Source organism: Xiphophorus hellerii, chromosome 18, assembly GCF_003331165.1.
Source record: "Xiphophorus hellerii strain 12219 chromosome 18, Xiphophorus_hellerii-4.1, whole genome shotgun sequence".
NCBI classification, from domain to species: Eukaryota; Metazoa; Chordata; class Actinopteri; order Cyprinodontiformes; family Poeciliidae; genus Xiphophorus; species Xiphophorus hellerii.
In genome coordinates, this window is record NC_045689.1 from 19,002,754 (window position 1) to 19,024,554 (window position 21,801).

The following is a 21,801-nucleotide window of genomic DNA, read 5'->3' on the forward strand; positions in this document are numbered from 1 at the left end:
GAAGAAGAAAGACCAACCACGGCAAAACCCAAGCACACGTGAAAACAGGAAAATAAACTCAAAAACCAGTGAAATGATGGAAACCTTTGTAGGAATATGTATTTATTTAAAGTATACATACATTCAGACATCTCCCAAATTAAGAAGCTGTCATTGCATGAATGTAAATCTGCATTTGTCTGTGTGTGACCAAAAAAAAAGGTGGGATGAAGGTTGGGTTGTGGGTTCCAGCTGCCTTCTGCACACCTGCATAATTATGTGCTAAGAAAATGTCATGGAGACTGAGAGACTTAAAGATCGAGACTAATACAGGTCTGCGTGCACTGGTGCAGCATGTTTGGATGTATATTTCTGGAGTTCAGAGATCATGTAACTAATTGTGAAAATATTGGATCTTGATAGGTCATATGTAGAATCAATATGCATGTTAAACTTTGTGTGCAAATGGTTTATTAAAGGCATAGTTCTTTGCAAAGTTATTTATGCCCAATAAACTTTTACATTTTGTCTTATTACAACCACAAACTTCGTCGTATTTTATTTGGATTTGTGTGCATGCCAACACGAAGGGGTGCAAAATTACAACTTGAATGGGAAATGATTAATTGTTTTACACCTTAGTTTAAATATATATATATAATCTGAAAGCTTGACTTGTGTTCAGACCATCTTTACTTTGACATCCCAAATATTCAGTCCAACAAAATTCCTTCAAAAATCACCAAATGGAAAGGGTCCAGTTAAAATAAATAAAATAAAAAATCCATTGCACTTCATTGTTACAGTCTACTGTGTGTTGGACGATCTCATAGTCAAAAAAATACAAAGACGTTTGTGGTTGCAAGGTGAAAAGATGTGTAAATGTTTTGAAAGTCTAAGTGCTACAACAAGAATCTATGTATATAGTTGACATGAAACTCTGCATTAAAAAACAACATCCCTTTAAAAAGAAAAAAATAATCTTTACTGCTACTTTGAGCACATCAAATATTAGTTTATTTACTTCTAATAGTATTGTTTGTGCTCCTTGTTTATGTGACGTGTCTGTGTTCATACAACGTGTATGTAAATGTGGCTGAGTTGGTAAAGTTTATCCGTGTGCCTGTCCTGTCATACCTGTCCTCATTGATATGTTTGCATATGCATTTCATGACCAATATCCAATGTACAGACAGAATCACATATACATACATGTAATGATGGGACGTTTATTAAGCATTTATGTATCCCTGCATTGCTGTTTGTATGAACATGTTTGGTTTAGTCGCTGTCTTCTCTCTCATTAGTCTCGGCCAAAGAGCTCTCGTCGAAATTCTCCAGGCTCTCCGCGCGCTGAATGCTCAGCTCCGAGAGTGGGATTGTAGCTAAGGTGGTCTGTTCGGGGTACAGCCAGGGCTTGAAGTTGGGCCCGTGTCTCTGCTTCCACTCGGCATACTTCAGACAGGCTTTGCTGATCTTTTTCATTGCCTAAAACAAGGACAGAAATAAAAATGAAACAATCAGTTTTGTTTAATATTACACATATTTCCACAGATTAAACTAACAGTCTGCCATTTCTATCAAAAAACAAGGTGGACTGGATTGACACCAGACATGAAATACATTTGTGTTGAGGACTGAAGCAGCTCTGCAGATTAAATTTAAGTGATGGTACAGTTGGAAGCAGAAGTGGTAATGTGAAACATGCATTCGTGGTTAGCCATTTTGTGTCAGGCAAAACATTTTGTATTTGAGTTTGCTGCTTTAGTCTTGCTAAATATTTTTATGAGGTGTTTCTATTGCTTACTGAATTTCTGTAATAAACATTTCCTTATTTTAAAAGCTTTTGTTGAGAAATGCATCAATGCAATCTTTTAGTTGAGGCACACCTGGCACTTGGACTTCCATGTAAATTTATTCAGAATAAGTTTGCAAATTGCATGTTATCTAGTAACGATTCATAGTAACTGACTCAGTGCAAACTGAAAACTAAAGCAGTACAGTATGTAAAGACTCTGTCTGTCCCAAATCTACACAATGGTGCAGTGATGAAGAATGAGCAGATAAACCAGAGAGATCTTTTGAGCTCCAAAACTGCAAATATTTATGTAAGGCATCTTGTATAATTAGAACCTACTACTAAGGTACCTTCACACATTTCCGACTGTGTTTCCAATGAAAGAAAACTCACACAGGGTGCTATGGTTAGAAGCTGAAATGGAATGTGTAAATCAATTCGATTCATCTTTATGTTTGTACTTTGCAAATCTATTTAAGCTGCTCTTCACTGATCATGGCAGCAGTCAGTCCCATTCTTTCCTTACTTTCAACACAAATTTAAACACCCTTCTCAGTATCAACCTAAGCAAACCCACATTTCAGAAATGAGCTGCACAGAATGTTCTTTTTAGCAGGCATGTAATTCCCACCGTGACAGCCCATGTGCCGTGACGTACCGTCAAGATGAAAGACTACCATTTGGAAAACTGCACAAGACACTCACAGGATCCGTGTTAATATGTGCATGACTTACGCGGGGAGCGAGGAAGTGAGAAGATTTGTTGACAACCCACTTGGGTAATGAGCCTGTAAAAAGAAAGAAGGAGCTGGGTAAGTCAGAATAAGTCAAAAAAGAGGTTGATGAGGGATGGAGCAGGTGGCTTGAAGAAAAATGTTAGGTTTTCTTTCATTGCATTTCACATCAAACACATGAAAGAGAATCTTAGTAACTTGATTCTTGTTGCATCCACACAAATACATCAGGAAGAGGTAATTCTTGAGATCTAAGCAATAAGAACCTGCATGCAAGTAAGAAAATCAAGCAGCAAATCTTCTTCATATGGTTACCAGGACGACCCATTTAACATAAAGGTAAATGAATGAATAATTTATGCAGCCTGCATTAGCACCTGGAAAAGGGAGCATCTCTTTTTTCCATCATTATGTGCAGCATCTATGCACTTTTGAACAAGGCTGTGCACTGATTTTGCTGCAGTATGTGTGTGTGTTATTTACCTCGTGGATCTACCTGGGCCATATAAGTGAGGGTACAGTTGGTTGGTCCCTGGCTCTGAATCATGTAGCCTGTCTGAAGGGAAACAGCCCGCACCATGTCCTTTTTAGGAGGGTATTTCTGTGAAGACAACAATAAATTTATGTTTAGTTTAAGGGCACAACAAAACTGGATAATATCCCTGCATTTTATTATCTATGAGAATGGAGTCTACATTTTTTATTCAATGAGGGTACAATATCTGTATAAAAAAATTAATTTATTCAAGGCTTTTCTAGACATTTTATCAAATAATCTGTCATGTTTGCAGCAAGCATATTGAACTGTGTTTTTTAAATTGCTATAGTTTTACATTCATTTGAAATCCAATGCACAAGACAAAGCACTAACAGCTATACACACTGCAGCAAACTGTATTATTTTACTGCTAACTTCTTTGGCTACATAGCTGAGATAATTATTCACTATAATGACATACAGAGCTGGTTAGCCAGCACTGACTGGAAAAGGCTCACTGCAGAGCACTAAAGAAGCACCCAGAGCAGCACGGAGATGGAAACTCTTAGCGGAGAGGAACTTCATATCACTGCTTTATGTTTTTTTCAGAAATCTGATGCTTATTTTTGGCATCTCCTCTTCTCTACTAACAGGTTACAGTATAGGAATTTCTGCTGAGCACACCTTGGCAGCTTGGTTCATGAATCATCTGCAGGATTTTCAGAAACCAAACAGCATCATCTTCTGAGCTAATGGGCATTTAAGTTGAACTATATCTCTCTGACATCCGGCAGACACGGACACTATATCCTTGATCAATTGATTAATTGATTTGAAAGCAGAGTTTTTGGTGTTACAAAGATAAAAACTTCAAAATATTCATTGAATTTTATCTGATCACTAGGAGTTGTTTTAAAACTGAGTTTCACTGTATGGAAATTAGTGTAAAACTGGAGGAGGACATGATAAGCAACTGCCAACATGGCTGAGTCTGGCTGTACAAGCAAGTTCATTCTGAGAGAGGACTGTAAGATGCTAAAAGAAGTCTCCAAAAATTAAGATTTATATAGGAGGGAACCAAAAAGGAAACTTTAAATCTTAAAATCTCAGGTTCACACTGTGCAATAAACCTTTGTCCTGACAGAAAATCTCTGGTTGTGAGCTTTAATCAGTCATTCAGTATGAAGACAACTAAAAATGACCTTGAGCAGATATCAAGTATTGTCAGATATTTTCTGGGACAATTCTGCTGTGTGACTGCTGCACATCTGATTTTGTCCTCATTTATCCTGACATGTTCAGTGTGTTTATAAAATACACTGAACATTTTTGTTACAATTGGGTCTCATTTCTCTCCAAGTCCAAATTCAATGTCTAACATGCTTTGGTCAAAATGAAACATGCAAACATTACCAAAGTGAACACTCACAGCCCATCTCCCCATTTCACTTTGCAGATTAAAAGAGAACATAATGACATAACCCATCCATTCTCTGGTTTTTATACGTTTCAGGTCAAGGTTTTGAAACTACATTGAAGAGTTTACATCACCATTAGCAGAACTGACAATTAACACATCACATACTGGCTTAACAAAAAAAAAACTTGGGACAATTCCTCTGATTTCTTCCAAAAATGTTGGAGCCAAACATTAAGTTTGTTCCTTTCTTTGATTTTCTTTATTGCAGAATTAAAGACCTTCTTCTTGTTGGAAAAAAAGAAATTGGTCTAATTTGGTAGAATATAGAAGACAAATAATGTCATTAAATTTATTCTCAAATTAAATCATAATAAATAAAGATCTGCACTAGGTAATATTACAACAAGAATGCAAAAGGAATAGCATAAAGAACTGAAATTCAGAGGGGTTGTCAGAGCATTCATGTGATATTAAAGCTAAGTGGAAACAAAGGGAGGAAGATATTTTTGTATCTACAATGAATAAAAGTAATTCACTTTTCCATTAAAAATTTAACCAAAGACTTAATTAATTCAATATTATTTTCTAGTTCCATTCCCTAATTTATCTGTATTTCACTATGTTTTAGGCATGCCTGTCTACATCACTGGTTTGTTTTAAAGTCAGTGTCATATTCATCGAGATTAATAAGTTAAACAGTCTTCCATACTGTAAGTCTGAAGTTCAACTGATCAGCAACAGTGACTTTGTCAAATCACACAGCTTAACACAAACATTCATTCACAGACACGGATTGTATTATGTCTGTAAACTCTAATTGAGGCAGGAATGCGGAAGGCAAGCCGGAAGTCCAGAGTTAACAGTCACATGAAATGCCTTATGCTTCTGTAAACTTTGTTTTAGGGAGTATAACTCCAAATGAGACAGAGAGGGTAGGAGTGAAGGACCAGGAGACTAAATACTTTATTAAACAAGTTATTTAGAAACCTTTGATTATTTTTAATGTGCAAAAATCTCTAGTTTCTTTTATGCTTCACTGCCAACCAGTCAAACCCTCTTAATCTTTTAAAGTGGTCTTAATCAATGGTTCTTCGTGGACTGCCACAAACTAAATCTTTTTAAAACATTTACTGATTGTCCCAACAGATAAAAGGACCAATAAATGAAAGGTACTAAATATGTATCCTTACTAACTACATGACAAACTGCAATTCCATTTGTGCAGGGCTGCTTTAAACCGCATAAACTTCAATGCACAGTTTTTCGGTTAGCTTTGGCTGCTTTTCAGGCCAATACCAGACTCTTTCTCAAAAGAAAAATTTTTCTTTGATAAGTCACCAAAAATCTGACTTACAAATTAATCATGCATGAAAAAGCTACTAAGCTCCCATGTTGTTTCATACAGAAAGCATAGCAAAAATTCTAGTGTTTTAAGTTGGAGTCACATTACAAAGTACCCAAATATACAATTTGTACCAATTTCAGTAACCTGCTCTAAAAAAATAACAAAGATAATACATTCTGATAAATTAATTGCTATAGTTATATGTAACTATACTGTCATGTAACTTTCACTGGTATTCAAGAAATCACTTTAAAGTTTCTCAAAGGCTGACATGCAGTCAATAAAAAGCTGAACAATGAGAAATCTCTAATGTCTAGTTTTAGCTCTTCAGGCTTATGACCAATGATGGGTAAAGTGCATAAAACTCATCTCATTCTTACGACATCGACAAATCTTTTCTTATAGTTGATGTGTTAGAAATAAATAAATAAAACGTTAAAGATCTGATTGAGATTGACAAGAGAAAAAACTAAGATGACTGAGTCAGTGAAAAGTACAGGCCTGGTGGGGTGTTCCCAGTCTGAAGGGGTCATTGGCTAACAAAAGCTGTCGTAAACAGATGACGTTCATGTGGATCGGAGGCCAGCCTGCACAATACTGTTTACTGCTGCTTAGCCAGTAGCCACAGATCAATCTGTGGCTATCCTGAAAGGGTGAGTAATGGACATTTGAGTCTCAGAGTTGAACCATGAAGCAATAGAAGAAGGTGGATTTGTCTTATGAGTCGCGTTTTCTCTTATTTTACATGAGTGGTATGTGCATGTTGTTTATTTGGGGAATAAATGGCATCAAGCGGCATTTGGGCAAGAAGGGAAGAATTTAGGTGGTCGATATTTTGAGATTTACTAACTAGGACTGGTTTGGCTACCGAATGAATGTGAGTGAGAATAGGTTAATGATTGAATGTAGAGCAAAGCTCTTTGGAGTCATCTAGACTAAATAAAGTGCTGAACAAGTTCAGGCAATGTACTATTTAGAAAGAGAGTAAAACAGCTTGACAGCAGAACCACTTGACCTCAACAGGACTGAGAAAAACCTCTAGAGAATCTCACACATTTGTTTGTTCAAATTTTACAAAGCTCACTGCCTCATCAGTGTTACCCAACTAGTTTCTAATAAACACTTTAGTTTTGTTGAAACAGCCTTGGTGACAGGAGATGATTAGGAGCTCAGTTCCACATAGGAAAAGCTGCCAATTTATCAGCAAACGTTTTGGACTGAAGTCCAACTTGTTAATCGCATAATCTTTATGTTCTCTAAACACTATCGGTGTTCTACTACCACTTGATATTAAATGGGTCAAGTTCATAGAAAGCATGTTTAGTAGCCAAAGTCATAATGTACAGTGTTCAACTGTATCAGATTAATGATCTTGCAGGGAAAGTGAAGCAGTGCTGGTACATAATACATCTACAGTAAAAGCTTCAAGGGGTAGAGAGTTTTGTCTCTCTGGACAGATGCCAAGCTGTCTCTTTGTCCTGGATGGAAAGCTTCTCTACAAGATGAGTGAAATTCTAAGTGTCCCATGAAAAGTTTGCATCACCTCCTCTCTACATAAAGACATTCATGCACTACAATGCCCTTGGTAAAGTGGGCAAATATTTTTTCAGCTGAGCCAACCATCATCTACTTTGTCCCTTTTATTTCACAATGCTGTATTCACATTTATGTGCAACATAAAAAGGTTATAAAAGGGTTCACTGTATATGGTTGTCCATACATACGGCATGCTTAACAGAGTAGTTCATGATGATGTAATCCTTCCCTATTGGCAGCCAGGAGCGAAGAGTGATGACATCCCGATTCCGGAGAGGTTTCGGACACTTCCCTTTAAAACAAACAATGCATCTCCAATAAAACAAACCGTTGAACAATAATATGCATTTCACTATGTGACCACTTCCCCTCACTACACAAAACCATTCACCCACATAAAGCAAAACAATGTTTAGAACAACCAGTGCAACGTACATGAGTAGTATCCAACATCTGCATTCACTGTGAGCTTCCCAATATCAAAGGTCTCGATGACATTTGAGTCCCACTTTCTTCTGTATTCAATGTCATGGAGAACATCGTACATCGTCTCAGCCGGCACATCCTTACATACCATACGACACTAAAAGAAAGAGAACATTCATCATGAGGCTATAAAGAAAAAAAACACACAAGAGTAATGGAATGGATTATTTCTTCACTCTACGGTGCCTCGTAAAACTGTTCAAACTTCCTGAATCTTTTCAATTGTTAACAGAATTTCATATGATAGACCAACACAAAGTACTGCATAACTGTGAAGTAGAAGAAAGTGGCGTATTGTTTTCAATTTTAACTACATAAAAAGTTGAAAAGTGTTACAGGTATTTAGTTTCCTTGGAAACTGAAACTGAACTTTTTAGCCTCTCTGTGGCAGAAGTACCAACACTGCATATGACCTTAAAAATAACAGCCTTCTCTTTCCACCTCCATGGGGAAACATGGAGAAGGAAGTGTCATGCTGTATGAATATCCTTTGTTAGAGACAGAGAAGCAGGTCAGGACTGATGGGTAAAAGAATGGAGCCACACTTGACAGATTTGTTCAGTGATTTAAAAACATGCAACATTTTCTCATTACTTTTAAATTATGCACTTCTTTGTACTAATCTGTAACAAAATCCCATTAAAACAAAGTTTGAAGTTGTAACTTAAAAAATAATGAAAAGTTCAAGTTGTAGGAATACTTGACAAAACACAGAAGCTGAAAAGTTCAGCACTGTACACCCCGTTCTTTTCTCACTGAGATTCCTCAGATCAAGCAGACACCGACTCATTTCAGATCTAAAGTTTTGCTCCACTCCTGCCACCTGAAAAAGGCAAATATTAAAAGGGTAAACATCAGATTTATCTGCAAAAATCTTTGCATTAACATACAATACTGCTGAAAAGAGAAATACAAATGAACAGGATCTTGTAGAGAAACTTCCACAAACAGACCTATGTGATGTGGAAGTGTTTAGACATCAGCTGGTTGGAGAGCATTGATGTCAGAAAGACGGAGATTGGGTGTGAAACACAAAGAAAGAAAAGCACAACATCAGGCCACCGATCACAGATGAGTCATTATTAGATCTGAGCTCCAACAGAAAAATCACACATTCAGTACAAGTCAGAGACAGGGACATATGCCAGATAGCCTGCAAGAGTCAAGCACTGGCAGGAGCTCTGAATGATCTTTTTTAGCTTTTATTGTTGGATAGCTAACTTCTACCATTTGGAAAAAGCAGTGTTTCAGAATTGATCACAGGATGCAAGCATAATGTCAGTCATCCATCCATGCCACCTCTTTCTTTGTGTCTTTTCAGGTGTTGCAAAGCTTATTAATAGAACCAGGGATCTCCTGTCTTTGCTTTGCTTTGAGAAACGCCTCAAACCCCAGAGTGTAGCCATTGCTGGAGTTACAACTGTCACAGGGACGCATCCCAATAATATCAACAAGTACAATGGAGTAGCGGCAAGTGAAAGAATCCGCAAAAATGAAGAGATCAATGAAGGAAAGCACTTGTGAAACAGACATAAAGTGAGCAAGAAAAGACAAGCAAATGAGAAAGAAATGGACCCAGTCTGTCCCAGAAGATTTAAAGTCCCAATGCTAATCAGTCGAGAAGGCAGCCTGTCTTTATCCATCTGTCTCTTCCCATTCCCCGAGGGATTCATTTAGAAAAATTATGCTCATTACTGCTAGGAAAGCTCTTTGAATAGAGGGGAACTCACACTGTTCAATAAAAATAGCATATAGGCTCCCCTTTTAGACCAATATCAAACTGTTCTGTAACGACATAATATAACATCTAAAGTACTCTCCTAGACATGAACAAGGAACTTCAACTATAATTGCTGAGCAGTACAAACAGCTTGAAAAATCTGTAAACAGAAGCATAAAGACTGCAGAATGGTTTGCAAATCTTTTAACATCTTCTGCAATGTAATGTTAGAGTGAAATTCAGAATCTACTGTATATCAACTACTCAATAATGGTGTAAAGGCGCAAGTTAAGCAGCAACATAAGTTGACTTTCATATATAGACTTTTTCAAGTAAGGTTTGAGCAAGACAACCCACTTCAAGCTACATACTGTATTACAATGGTGATGAATTAATTATGATCAGCTTGACCTTTCACCGAATGAAAGCATTTTGTGCATTAAATAAGGTCCCCATGTTTTAAAAGAACCAATTAAACAAAGTGAGCAAAATAATCCTCGTCTTGAAATGCTTAGCATTTTGTTACATTTTAAATTTGAGCAACATTTGGGTATGTATCCACATAAAAGCTGCTTTCACAAATCATTCCTATTTGTAATTTTTCTTAAGTACTCAAAAACATGGCATTATTTTTAGCAAAGTTTCTTTACTCAAACAAAAACAGAAATTCACCCAAAACTGTGGGGGAAATATGCCAGACCTTTTGTGGGTTGCTGTAACCATGCCAAAACAAAAACAGACAACCAGCCATAGAGCAGAAACATTGCACACTGTTAGGTTACAGTGTGCAATTAAATTTCAGTTTTCAACTTAGAGGCTTATACCTAAGAACAATTTAGAATAACCAAATAATCCAGTAGTCATGTTTTGAGCTGTAAGAGGAAGCCGGAGTTCCCATGCATGCACAGGAAGAACATACAATCTCCATACAGAAAGCGATCCGGTTGGGATTCAAACTTGGAACCTAATTGCTGGAAGGCAACAATGTAAGGACCAGGTACTTACTTCTAGAACCTGGTCCAGAAGAAAATGTTTTGTCTCTCCTAAAATAAAAATTTTTGTGAGAGCAAGAATGTAAAGCCCAATGGGGGACAACACCTTCATACAGTACGACTTTAAACAGAAATCACAAAAACATCCTCAGTGTTTAAGAAATTTTTTGTTCTACTAAATGCTTATAGTCCAATACTCATTTTAAACATCAAAACACAATTTTTATCTTTTTTATTAAGCTGATATCTACTGAAATTAGAACTTTATAGTCTTCCTTGATTAATGCTTTTTTTTTTATTCATGCAAAGATCTAAAGCAATTGAATGATATGTAAATGTTATTTTTGGCTAGCAGTGAACAAGCTTGAAAAATGTTTTGCAAGGCTTAAAATATAAAACAGGCGTGCATAACTCTTGAAGCGTGTGAAATGTAACAGGAAGTCACATACACTCAATTAAACTGTCAAACCACCTAGATTTACATCAAAAATGCAGCCCTTAGACTAAGATACAACATTTGTGTGATTAATATTAGGGATAGTAATATCAAGCTCAGGTAAAAGAAAGCATTGCTAAAAGAATGTACCACAACTCAGAGCTTTGCCATGAAAAGGAAAGTGTAACTAAATGCTTTTGAAGGCATGCATGATAGCTGGTTAAATAATACTCAAAAGCCTGACCAAGAACAGAGATCAAAATGTATTAAAAAATTATTATTTCTTAGAAACTATTTTCTAAGAAAATATTTTCAGATATTAAAACAAACCCCAGGTCAGCACAGCAGCTGGTCAGTCACTTTTTGGTTTAAATAAATAAATAAATAAAAACAATCCAACTTTTTTCATTTGTCTTCCATACAAATGCTGTGATAAGCTTGCACCTCTACTACGAGGGTGCAATATCAGCTTATTTAGATCCAAAATTGATCTAATTGTGCTGTAGTGTGGAAATGGGCAGGAGATAAAAGTTCTTTCAAACTTCGTGGGGCCTCACACAAAGGCTTGGTCTCTTCATTCTCTGCAGTAAAGATTGAAACAAAAGTAACCACAGAGAGAACAAGACACCAAGTCACATACAAGGCATACTTGTGATCACGTGTTAAAGACAATGACTAGATACAGCAGGCGACATTCAGTGAAAGGTGACAGAAAGTTGCTTTTACTGTCTGTGAGAAATAAGAAAATAAGAATGACACAATTGGTATCATTCTTATACAATTAGTGGTTAAGAAATTTCCTACTAAATGCTCCAACAGGTGATTGAATTGAGGTAGAAAACCTATGGTTTGGCATAGTGGCGCAATTATTAGTGCTGTGGACTTGCAACAAGAAGGTCCTGCTTTATAATCCCAGTAAAAAGGTCCAATATTTTTGAATAAACTTTACACATTCTAATGTGTAAAGTTGTGTAAAGTCATATTTTCATGTGATGTGAACAACCATTTCCCCTTCAAACTACTCAAGAATCACAAACAGACAAAATATGTCTGACATACCTTCAATAGAATGCCAGAAACAATGCCTCAGTACTTGCAACTTGCTATGCTTGATAGCCAACAACATAATCGTCAATGTTTGCATGGCTGTGTGCGTGTGTATGCGTGTGTGAGCACTTGCGCGTAGATGGATTGCCAAATCCAAGGTGCGGTAGGTCAAAAAAAAAAACCAGTGGGAATAAAGGATGTGTTGAATCCACAGGCAAACTGAAACAGGAGTAGGAGGAAGGAGGACAATTGAATAAGAAAAGTGAAAGAGAAGAAGTGAAGGGGCAAAAGACATTCAGTAGAAAATGAAGACTTACACCCTCCTAAGAACAAATCTGTGTAATTCTATTACATACTAATTCAGTAAACTCAGCATAGGAAACCCAGAGTGAGGGACGGGGGAAAGAGGAAGGTGAAACAGGGTTCAGAAAGATCCACAGGCCAGAGTAAAGACCAAAAACAGAGATCTATCCAGTTGCTTATGATTATCCACAGTATAGCATCCACCCACACCATGAACCCAACAATCCCTTTTCCCCTCCCATGTAACTCAACCCACCAACTTTTCCTTCTTTCCTTGGGTTCCTTCATGAGACACTTTTTTTCCCTTTACCCTCTCATACCTACTCTTCCTCCTACAAACTTGTCAGTGCTCGTCATCTTCTTTTGAGAGATGATACAAAAATGGCAGAAACAATTCTGGGGATGCTTCGTGCAGAGCTTCCCTCTGCATCTGCATAGAAAAGGACAATCCCAGAAGGCTCTTTTTTGTGTGTTAGTGTTTGCCTGGGCATGTGTTTCTGTAGTGTTATACTAAAATTTATGTTACAATAATTAAATGCACAAAAGTAGTAAAAACAAGAACATATATTCTCCAAGTAACTGCCTGCTTTAGTTATAAAAATAGAGGAATCATTCAACTCAGACAGCTTCAGTCAGTGTATGCAAACAGAATAAAACATTTATTATTCATAACCTAAATCTCTAAACCAACAGCAACCGCAGTTCTGATTTTGATGACGGATCTGTAAACCTTCTCAGCTTACATGTTTAAGCTGCAGCGACTAAAATAAGGTTTCTACAATTAACCTCTGATTAGAAGACAGACATACTGTACTTGGGTAATCAGAATTTTGACCACTGGAAAACATGCCAAGTCAAGCTGTTGGAACTAAAGACACCACCACCTACAACTCCAAATAAAGTTGTTTTAATATTACAGATAAACTACAAGGCATGTCTGTAAAGTAGCAGACCGCAGGCTAGCTACCACAGTAGATAGCCTGAGTTAATTAAAATCAGCTTCTGATAATTGTGTTGCTCCATCCAAAGCAAACCATTAAGTTAATTTCAAAAGGTGCTTCCCCTAAATTTTTGCTCAGGTTTGTGTAACAAAATAAATGAATAGTACAGATATATGTAATAACAGGTCATTGTTTTTGTTGTGCAAGAATAATTCTTCCTCTCCATCTAAAACAAAACCTATAAGGTCCTGTTATATATTTTATTTTTCTGAATAATAGTACTGCCCATTGTAGAGTGGAAGATCAATTGCTCGAGCCCCGAAACAAAAGTTGAGACAATATCATACGATGTAAAAGGCAAGCTCATGTTACCGTCATATTTACATAAAGATAAGAGGCAGTTATAAACAGAGGCCCAACCCAAATCACTAACGTGTGTGTGTAATTGTTTGCAAACTACAGCTGTCATTAAGAAATACAGCTGGTGTAAATAATTTAAAAAACATGAATAAGAAGATTTGTTCCTTTGCATTCATATAGTGGACATACAAAGAGTTAACACGCCAATGAAGCAGACTTGCACCGTGTTGATTATGTTACACCAAAATCAACAAGCGCTTGGCTCCAGGGTAAGATCCCAATTCATGGTATGATGTTGGATCCCCCTCTGCATATGAAGATAACACACTTAGACACACACCCATGTATGCACACATCAATTTATTTAACAAAGTAAACACCTGGTGGTTAACTCACGCTCTTCAGACCCGGATACAGCAGCAGGAAAAAGGACTGCTGATACATCTAAACCCATTCTGTTTGCTTACTGTCCCAACCAGTACTGAAAGATCACATTACTATCAACTACTGTGGTATACTGGCCAATTTTCAAGACTGGTGGACTGAGGAAATTGTAGTCCTCTAACAAAGAAAGCATTGAGCATAACTTGATCAGTATTACATAATTACAATTTTTTGACATCCCAGTTTCTCCCAATTTAAATGTACACTTGGCTAACTTTGACTTAGAAACCAAATGACTGCAGTCATCTATTCTATTTAAAGTGAAAAAAAGTGCTTTCTTTACACCTGCTTAGTCTGCTCAACGTATAATAAATAGGAAAATGAGGTTGGTTCATGGTTTTCTGTATAAGCCAGGGGTGCCCAACGTTGGTCCTCTAGGGCCGGCATCCAGCATGTTTTAGTTCTCTCCCTGGTGGTAGTAACAACCTTCTCAGCATGTCAGTGTTCTTCTTAGGCCTTTAATGAGCCATCATTTGATCCAGGTGCGTTAAACCAGGGAGAGAACTAAAACACGCAGGATGCTGGTCCTTGAGGGCCAACTTTGGACACCCTGGTATAAGCTAAGAAAATTAGAGCATGTTGCCCATGAAAAAAAGTTATTAGCCAATTAGAAATCACTTTGTGTTCAATAGGCAGAATTATTTTTGCTTCATGTTTCTCGTGTAAATATCCACATTCTTAAAAAGGCATTTTTATTTTCATTAGTGGCAGAGTATTGTTAAAGTACAGAAAAAGTCCTCATGCTGCACCATCAAATGAGACACAGTTGAAGGAGATAACAGAGTTTGCTCATTGCATATTTGCCCAAGTTCTTCACATTAACTGACTAATGGCTACTATATCATTCAAACATCCTTTTTTGTTACAATGAACAATTATCATACTCTGATGCATTTCTGAGAAGAGGCAGACATTTTATCGGTACAACACAAAGAGGTGTCAAAACGTTTGTGAAAATGTAAGCAGTTTCATGAATGTTACAATGCTAAACAATACAAGCAAAAGAAGTGAATCATCTTCCATTTTCTACCCTTCACTTTTTTGTATGAGCTTCAAGGCTTGATTTTCTTTTGCTGAACAAAAGTTATGCAAAGACAAAAAAAGAGAGAGATTCACAGTTTTCATAAATAAGCATTATGATTGTTTTGACCAACTGCCAAATCTGTTACTTTCATGAACAGTAAATTTCTGCTTGCCTTCTTTCTAGAAAGGTAGATCTAACCACATGACCTGGGTGAATAAATTAAAACTCTGTCATCAATACTGCAACAGACAATAGACCCTTTTCCAGCATGGTTATGTTGTTGAGAGTAATGAAATTAAACTTCAGAATATCTTGTTCCGCCTAAATCAAGGAGAAACCGTTCTCTTTATGATTGGAGTAAAAACTACCCAGTAGCTCACACATGCACAGAGGCGACATTTTAGCACTGTGTTATTGATCCAGACCACTTTATAGTGTGAAAATCATAGAAACAGTCCATCTGTGACATCTTTTGAACAAGTGTGTCAACCCTACATCATATCTGCAAAATTCTAAAGTTTCAAGCCTTGTGTCTTTTTGTCTTAAGGAAGATACAAAAGATATGTGCATGTCTGCGTGTGATATGCTGACTTCAAACTTTATTTGAACACATTTCCAGATTTCTTTCTGTCACAGAATCTGTTTGTTTCTTTTTTCACCATCAACAACCAATGCTTGCTGTTTGATAAAAAAAAGAAGAAAAAAATCCTGCCTCCTTATCAATGCACCACAACAGCAGATTCTGCACTGTACTGCAAAGAGATTATTTTTGCTCCATTATGCTTGATCAGCATTGTATGACTAACAGATATGCATTTATTTATACAAATTCCCACACTGCTGCTACATAATTAAAGTAAATTGAGTGGATGAGTTCAAAGGATAAAGAATTTGAGCAAATAAAATGTTTGAAAAGTAACCAATAAAAAAAGAAAACCTAATGTGGCCTTGAAAAATATCAATGTGTGCTTTTGAATATGAAGTAAACTCTAGAAAATGTTTTAATTTGGACTCAAATGTGAAGAATTACTTTGTAAAAGCGTTTACGGCACTCGAATATTTTCACAGTTTTTCATATTACATCAAGAAGCTTTAATGTGGTTTACTGAGGCAAAATAATAAAACAAATGCAGGAAAAATATTGATGCTCTGTTTTTGTTGGGGTTTTTATTGCAAACAAAATCTGATAAGTGTAGCATGTAAGTATTCAGACCCCAGTCTAACAAACTTTTACTGTATTGGCAGCTGCGGTGTTACTGTAGTACAATTGCAGTACTTGGCATATCTACAGATTAAAATTTCTGCCCAGGTTTCTTTGCTACAGACCTGAATCACAATCTGATTGGATAAGGAGTGTCAATAAACATAACATTTTTAAGTCTTGCAACAAGTCATCCGTTCTAACACAACATAAGTGGACTGAATTTGTACAGTCATACCGACCACTCAAAGTACTTTACACTAGATCCAGATTCATCCAATCATACTCACAAATGCACACGCACACATTCATACATTGATACACAGCTTAAGGTTAAGTGCCATGACCAGGGGCACACTGACATGTGGTAGAAAGAACCTGGAATCAAACCCACAACTTTCGGGTTGCAAGATGATGACTCTTCCCACTGAACCATAGTGACTACAAAGCAAATTAGTCCCTTGTACCTCTGTACGTTTAGGGCTTTTATCCTGCTGAAAGGTGAACTTATGCCTGAAATCTCAATTCTTGTGCAGCCTTCCATAGGTCATCTTCCAGGAATGTCCTGCAGTTCTCTGGTCAATGTAGAACAAAATCTACCCAGAGCATAATGCTGCCATCACTATGTTTCCCCTTGTGGTTGGTATTTTGAAGATGATATACAATGTTAGGTTTTCTCCCATGAACAAATCTTTGCAAATGTTGACCAGATCTCATTTCCTCTTTCATAAAGTCCCATTTTATGGAAGGTACAACAGTACCAAGGTACAGCTGTATATACACTGAACTTATGTTACACACAAAAAGGCTCCATTCCTAATGAACTACACTTTTGAAGTCAACTTTAGGCAAAAAGTGTCAAATACAGATGCATATCACATGTTTTAAGGCTTATATTCATGAAAGAAAGAAAAACCATCTAAGCCTAACATCTTCTTCATAGTTATATGATTCTTAATTCTATACTACTACTTGCTAGGGGACAAAATATGAAAATCCTCCCGGGGTATGAATACTTCTGCAACACACTAGTTTTACTAACAGCAGTTGATTTATCTCTGGGGAAATAAAATTGCCTCTTAAGTTTTCCCACCTGCTCTCACATCTGTTAAATAAGGGGAATTTTCCCATAGAGTGCATTAGGGTTGCATCAGCACCACTGTAAACATTTACAACAGGATGTTGCACTTGGGGCTTTCCTTGACAGTTGTTCTATAAAAAATTACTTCCACCTAATCTTCCATGATTGCAAATGGATGACATATAGTTTTGTTTGTTTTGGAACTCTTCCTTTTAGTCAGCTTTAGCATGGCGAACAACTACAATGGTCCATGCAGCAAAAAGCAGCAGCAGTTAAAGCATGTCAGCACTTTCGATCATATGGGAATTTGGCAGAGCTCTTCCCTGCATCCAGATTGTACGACTGGAGTGCAAATGTGCTGATGCCTCAACTTTCCTTTTATTCATGTTTTATGGACAAAACATGAATAAAGAACTAGAATTGACTTTTGCTTTCTTTGTACGGGTCCATCTCAGTGGATCAAAAAGTTAGTTTATTCAGTTCAAAGAGTGAAGCTTGTGTCATAAAGATTCCTTTCACACAGATGATTATTCCATTTTAGGTGTTAATTTAAATACTTATGTTTTAAAAATATGAAAACCAAAAATTTAGTTTCTCAAAGAGTTAGAATATTACACAAACTCAATTAAAAATAAGTTTTGTTAAATAAATGCCAGTACTTGGTCTGGGAGTTCTGGCTCTTTTGCATGAATTGCTGCATTGATGCAGTGTGGCATAAAGGTTATCAACTTGTGTCCCCAATGAGGTGTTCAGGAAGCCTGGGGCTGACAGCATCTGCATTGTTCTGGTGTCTCTTGTCAACATGTCGGAGATTCTCTGTGGGGTCTAGGGCTGGTCAGACCTGATTTAGTGCTGGCCAATCAAGCAGTAACATCATGGTCATCCAACCAGGTACTGGTAGTTTTGAATGTGTGAGACGTCCTGCTGGAAAATTAAATCAGCCTATCCATAAAGCATGTCAGCAGAGAGTGATCTAAAATCTAAAATTTTCTGGGAGACTCCTGAGCAGATGTTGAACTTGCTGAAATAAAGCACAGTGCAGATGACATGGCTCCCAAAATCCTCACAGACTGTTGAAACTCCACACTAATCCTTAAACTTCCAGGATTCTGTATCCTCCACTCTTCCTCCAGACTCTGTGATCTTGATTTCCATAAGAAATCCAAAACTTACTTTGATCTCAAAAAAGGGCTTCGGACAACCGAGCAACTGTCCAGTCCTTTTACTACTCAGGTACGACACTTATGACATTGTCTCTGTTTCAGGAGTGGCTTAGCTCAAGGATGTGCCCATGTTCTGGGCATGTATATATTTGGTAGCTCTTCAAGCTACTGCTGCAGCTGAAATCTGCTTTGTACATCTCTCATAACCTCTTGAATATTTTTTGTTTAATGTCCTCACAATGCTTGACTATCCCTGTTGCTAATGCACTTCTGTTCCTAAAACATATTTTCCTTCCACTGAACTTTCATTAATTCACTTGGATACAGCCAGCTTCTGTACTGAAAATACATGGTTAGGTATGCAGGGTGCAGGTCACTGTCTGCTGGACAAATGTCAAATCCACAGTCTTCCAGGCCATAATAAAATATTTCTGTAATAAAACTCATTTTTAAATTTGTCTTTGGTAAATTTCCAGTTTTGTGGGAAATTTAATTAATTCTAAAATATCCGTGTCCTTTTTTTGTATTGAATTGCTTGAATAAATCTACTTTTAGATGATATTGAGATTTACTCAGATACCAGTGTAGATTTTTAAAAAAACAACCAAAAAAAACAGACTCAGTCGCCTCACCTTAATTTTATGGACGGATTTGCCCTCCTCCAGCACCTGGGTCCACACCGTGATGCCCCCCTTGGTGTAGGTCATGGTCCAGCCCTCTTCGCACAGGCACTCCGCCTTGAAGCTTGCGAACGCCCTGTCGTCCGGGATGGTCACTGTCTGTCCAGACATGGCTTGTTGCCGTGAGAAGCTGCGGGAGGAGGAGACTCTCACTGGAAAACACAGCTTTATGTCAACGAGAAATCAAGAAACCGAAGATATTACCTCCTCTTCTGTGCCAATAAGTTGTCTAATTAAATTTCCCCCGTACAGGAAGCGTTTGTAAGGCTGCACCGCGTCTTGTGATGCTCTCTGTGAGCGTGTGTGCGCGCGCGTCCAGGCAGGTCCAAACACCGCAATCCTCCTTGAACAAACTAATGAAACAGAGGAGTGACTGACACAGCCTGGCACAGGTGTGCACACAAAGCTAAAGCGAACAAGTTAGAGGGGAAATGACATGGGCGAATATTATACCGGTGGTTGAAGAAGTTTATGTCCGCTTCGGCAGTCCTCAGTAAAATAAAACGCCTTTCTGTCCAACCATATGTTTCTGTCTTTCCGCTTGTCACCCCTTCTTTCAGCCTCCTTCCAGCTCTATGGTCCACCTCCCTGGTCCTCAGCCCTCGTTGTCTCCCCCTTTGCCTTTTCTTTCAGATGTTTATTCCGTCACTTTACAGCAATTAGCGGAAGGTCTCCATGTCTGCGGTACAGTTGTGGCAGGTGGTGGTGGTGGAGATGCAGGCAAGGGAAATAAAAAGGAAAAGGAGGAGGAGAAACCGAGCGACGCAGGGAAAGCTACATTGAAATTGCACCTCCCCGTGTTACCTTCAGGTGCTCCTCGTAACGCTCACAGCTACACATGCACACGTGTGGCGTTTAGATGACTAGATTAGAAAAACTCTTCAGGGGCAAAATTGAAACAGTCACAGTCGTGACACTTTAACTCTTCCTGTTAGCTTAGTTTGGATGCCATTTTCTTTTCTGAAAACTTTTTTTTTTCGGTCTGGAAAGTTGTTTATTTTTTAAATGCATGAAGCGCAGTGGTGCTTAAGCTGCTTTCAGAAGCACATAGACGGAATTTTGATATTATTTGCCAGGTTAACTGGCCATAGAAAGAAGCTTTATTTTTTTCTGACTCAACGTTCATTTGAATGCTGTTTCAGTTAAGCAACAACTTAATTTATCTTGTCCAATTAAACTCATGTGCAGCAAACAAACTTTTTAGAAAAATGCAAGACCAATATTAGCCGCATCATTTGCTTTTTAACTTTGGAAAAGCCTGCCCCTTGTTGGCTTCTCTGGGGAGGATTTCACTGTTTCTAAGGAGTACAGTTCATATATTTAAATGTATTACAATGTAGTATTTTGTCTTTTATGTCTTTATTTACTATTTTTATTATGTCGCGTAACTACAAATCATTTTTATACACCCCTTTCCTGCCTCCATGAAATTTTAATACTGTACCACCAAATATTGCTAATTTTGAGAAAGACTGCTGTATTTTGCCAAAATGTCTGGTTTATTTTTATCTTCAGTCCGCCTAACCAAATGTTTAGAGTCACAAAAGCTACATACCCCTTCAAAAAAATTATCTATGTGTACAATATCTATTATAGATTTTTTCATTATTTTTAAATGAAAGAAAAACTATTTCATTTTTGGGTGTGGGTTTAAAATAAAAGTTACCTTTTACACTAATGGAGTATGAAAGCATTTCCTTTTACAGAATGTTCAACCTTAATTGAAAACAACATAAAAATAGTACTTAGTTTGCAACCTAAAGACAAAAAAAAAAAACTTCCCAAAGAATATTACGAATGTAGAATAAAACTGCAAAGGATAGCTCTTATTTGCTGCTTTTATAATTTTTAAAAATAATTCAATTGGTTAAAATGTTTGGCCAAAGGAATTAAAAATTGGAGGGTCTGAAGAGCCACAAGTGGCTCCAAAGCTGCAGGTTGCAGTCTGCTGCAACCTGCAGCTTTTAAGGAAATTGTAAAGTTAAAAACAGAGGTTCTTTTAATAAATATTCTGTGATGTCACCTGTGTTTCCTATTGGACCTCTAACATTTTGGGAGGGAGGCCTTTTAAATATCAATCTGTTAGAATTATCTGCCAGACAATTTAGGTTTTAATGACAGATATCCATTTTCCTTTTAAGATTTTATATAAAAACGTTTCCTTAAAGAACCTTCATCCTACAAAGTTCACAGTTTACTCAATACTTCCACTGCTTTGTGAGAATTGCATAAAATCACAGTGCCAGTCATATAATGCCAATTGCTCATGACAATTCAGTCTTTTTAATTGTAGAACCAAAGGCACGGATGCAATAATGGCCATTAACTCCACCTGCCAACTGCTCAGATAAGCACTTCTCAAGAACAAGCTGTTTTGGCTCACAGGGACAGCCTTTTGCAGAAGATGATCTATTCAGTAGTGGGAATGCAGAGTGTCATAACAGATGTGTTTGCTGGAGGGAATGAATGTCAAGTATCCATGATGGCAAACCCACAGTGACACATCTGAAAGGTGCCTGCAGATTTATGCTGGCAGAGTATGTTGTTCTCGATGATTCATGTCTGCTGAGGGACAGTAAGTCTACTGCCAGCACACAATCTAGAACATTATACTCCACAGAAGGAAGTCCACA

General features: G+C 37.3%; 1 protein-coding gene across 1 annotated transcript; it reads right to left on the reverse strand.

Moving 5' to 3' along the window:
• Positions 1-74: 74 nt before the first annotated feature.
• Positions 75-20,126, reverse strand: stard10 (StAR related lipid transfer domain containing 10). Its single transcript, XM_032590734.1, has 8 exons — positions 19,622-20,126; positions 19,373-19,521; positions 19,121-19,298; positions 7,726-7,873; positions 7,479-7,582; positions 2,995-3,112; positions 2,513-2,565; positions 75-1,467 (listed from the first exon to the last, which is right to left on the reverse strand). The coding sequence occupies exons 3-8, from the start codon at positions 19,277-19,279 to the stop codon at positions 1,261-1,263; spliced, it is 789 nt and encodes a 262-aa protein (XP_032446625.1). The 5' UTR covers positions 19,280-19,298; positions 19,373-19,521; positions 19,622-20,126; the 3' UTR covers positions 75-1,260.
• Between the last annotated feature and the right edge of the window lie 1,675 nt (positions 20,127-21,801).

What these genes read in the sequence shown, in the direction of transcription:
- stard10 (XM_032590734.1), bottom strand. Translation starts at nt 19,279, where the DNA reads ATGTCTGGACAGACAGTGACCATCCCGGACGACAGGGCGTTCGCAAGC. An exon ending in AGATGTTGGATACTACTCAT is followed by an intron (nt 7,583 to 7,725) that starts GTACGTTGCACT and finishes TTTGTTTTAAAG; the next exon opens with GGAAGTGTCCGAAACCTCTC. An exon ending in GGCCCAGGTAGATCCACGAG is followed by an intron (nt 2,566 to 2,994) that starts GTAAATAACACA and finishes TTCTTTTTACAG; the next exon opens with GCTCATTACCCAAGTGGGTT.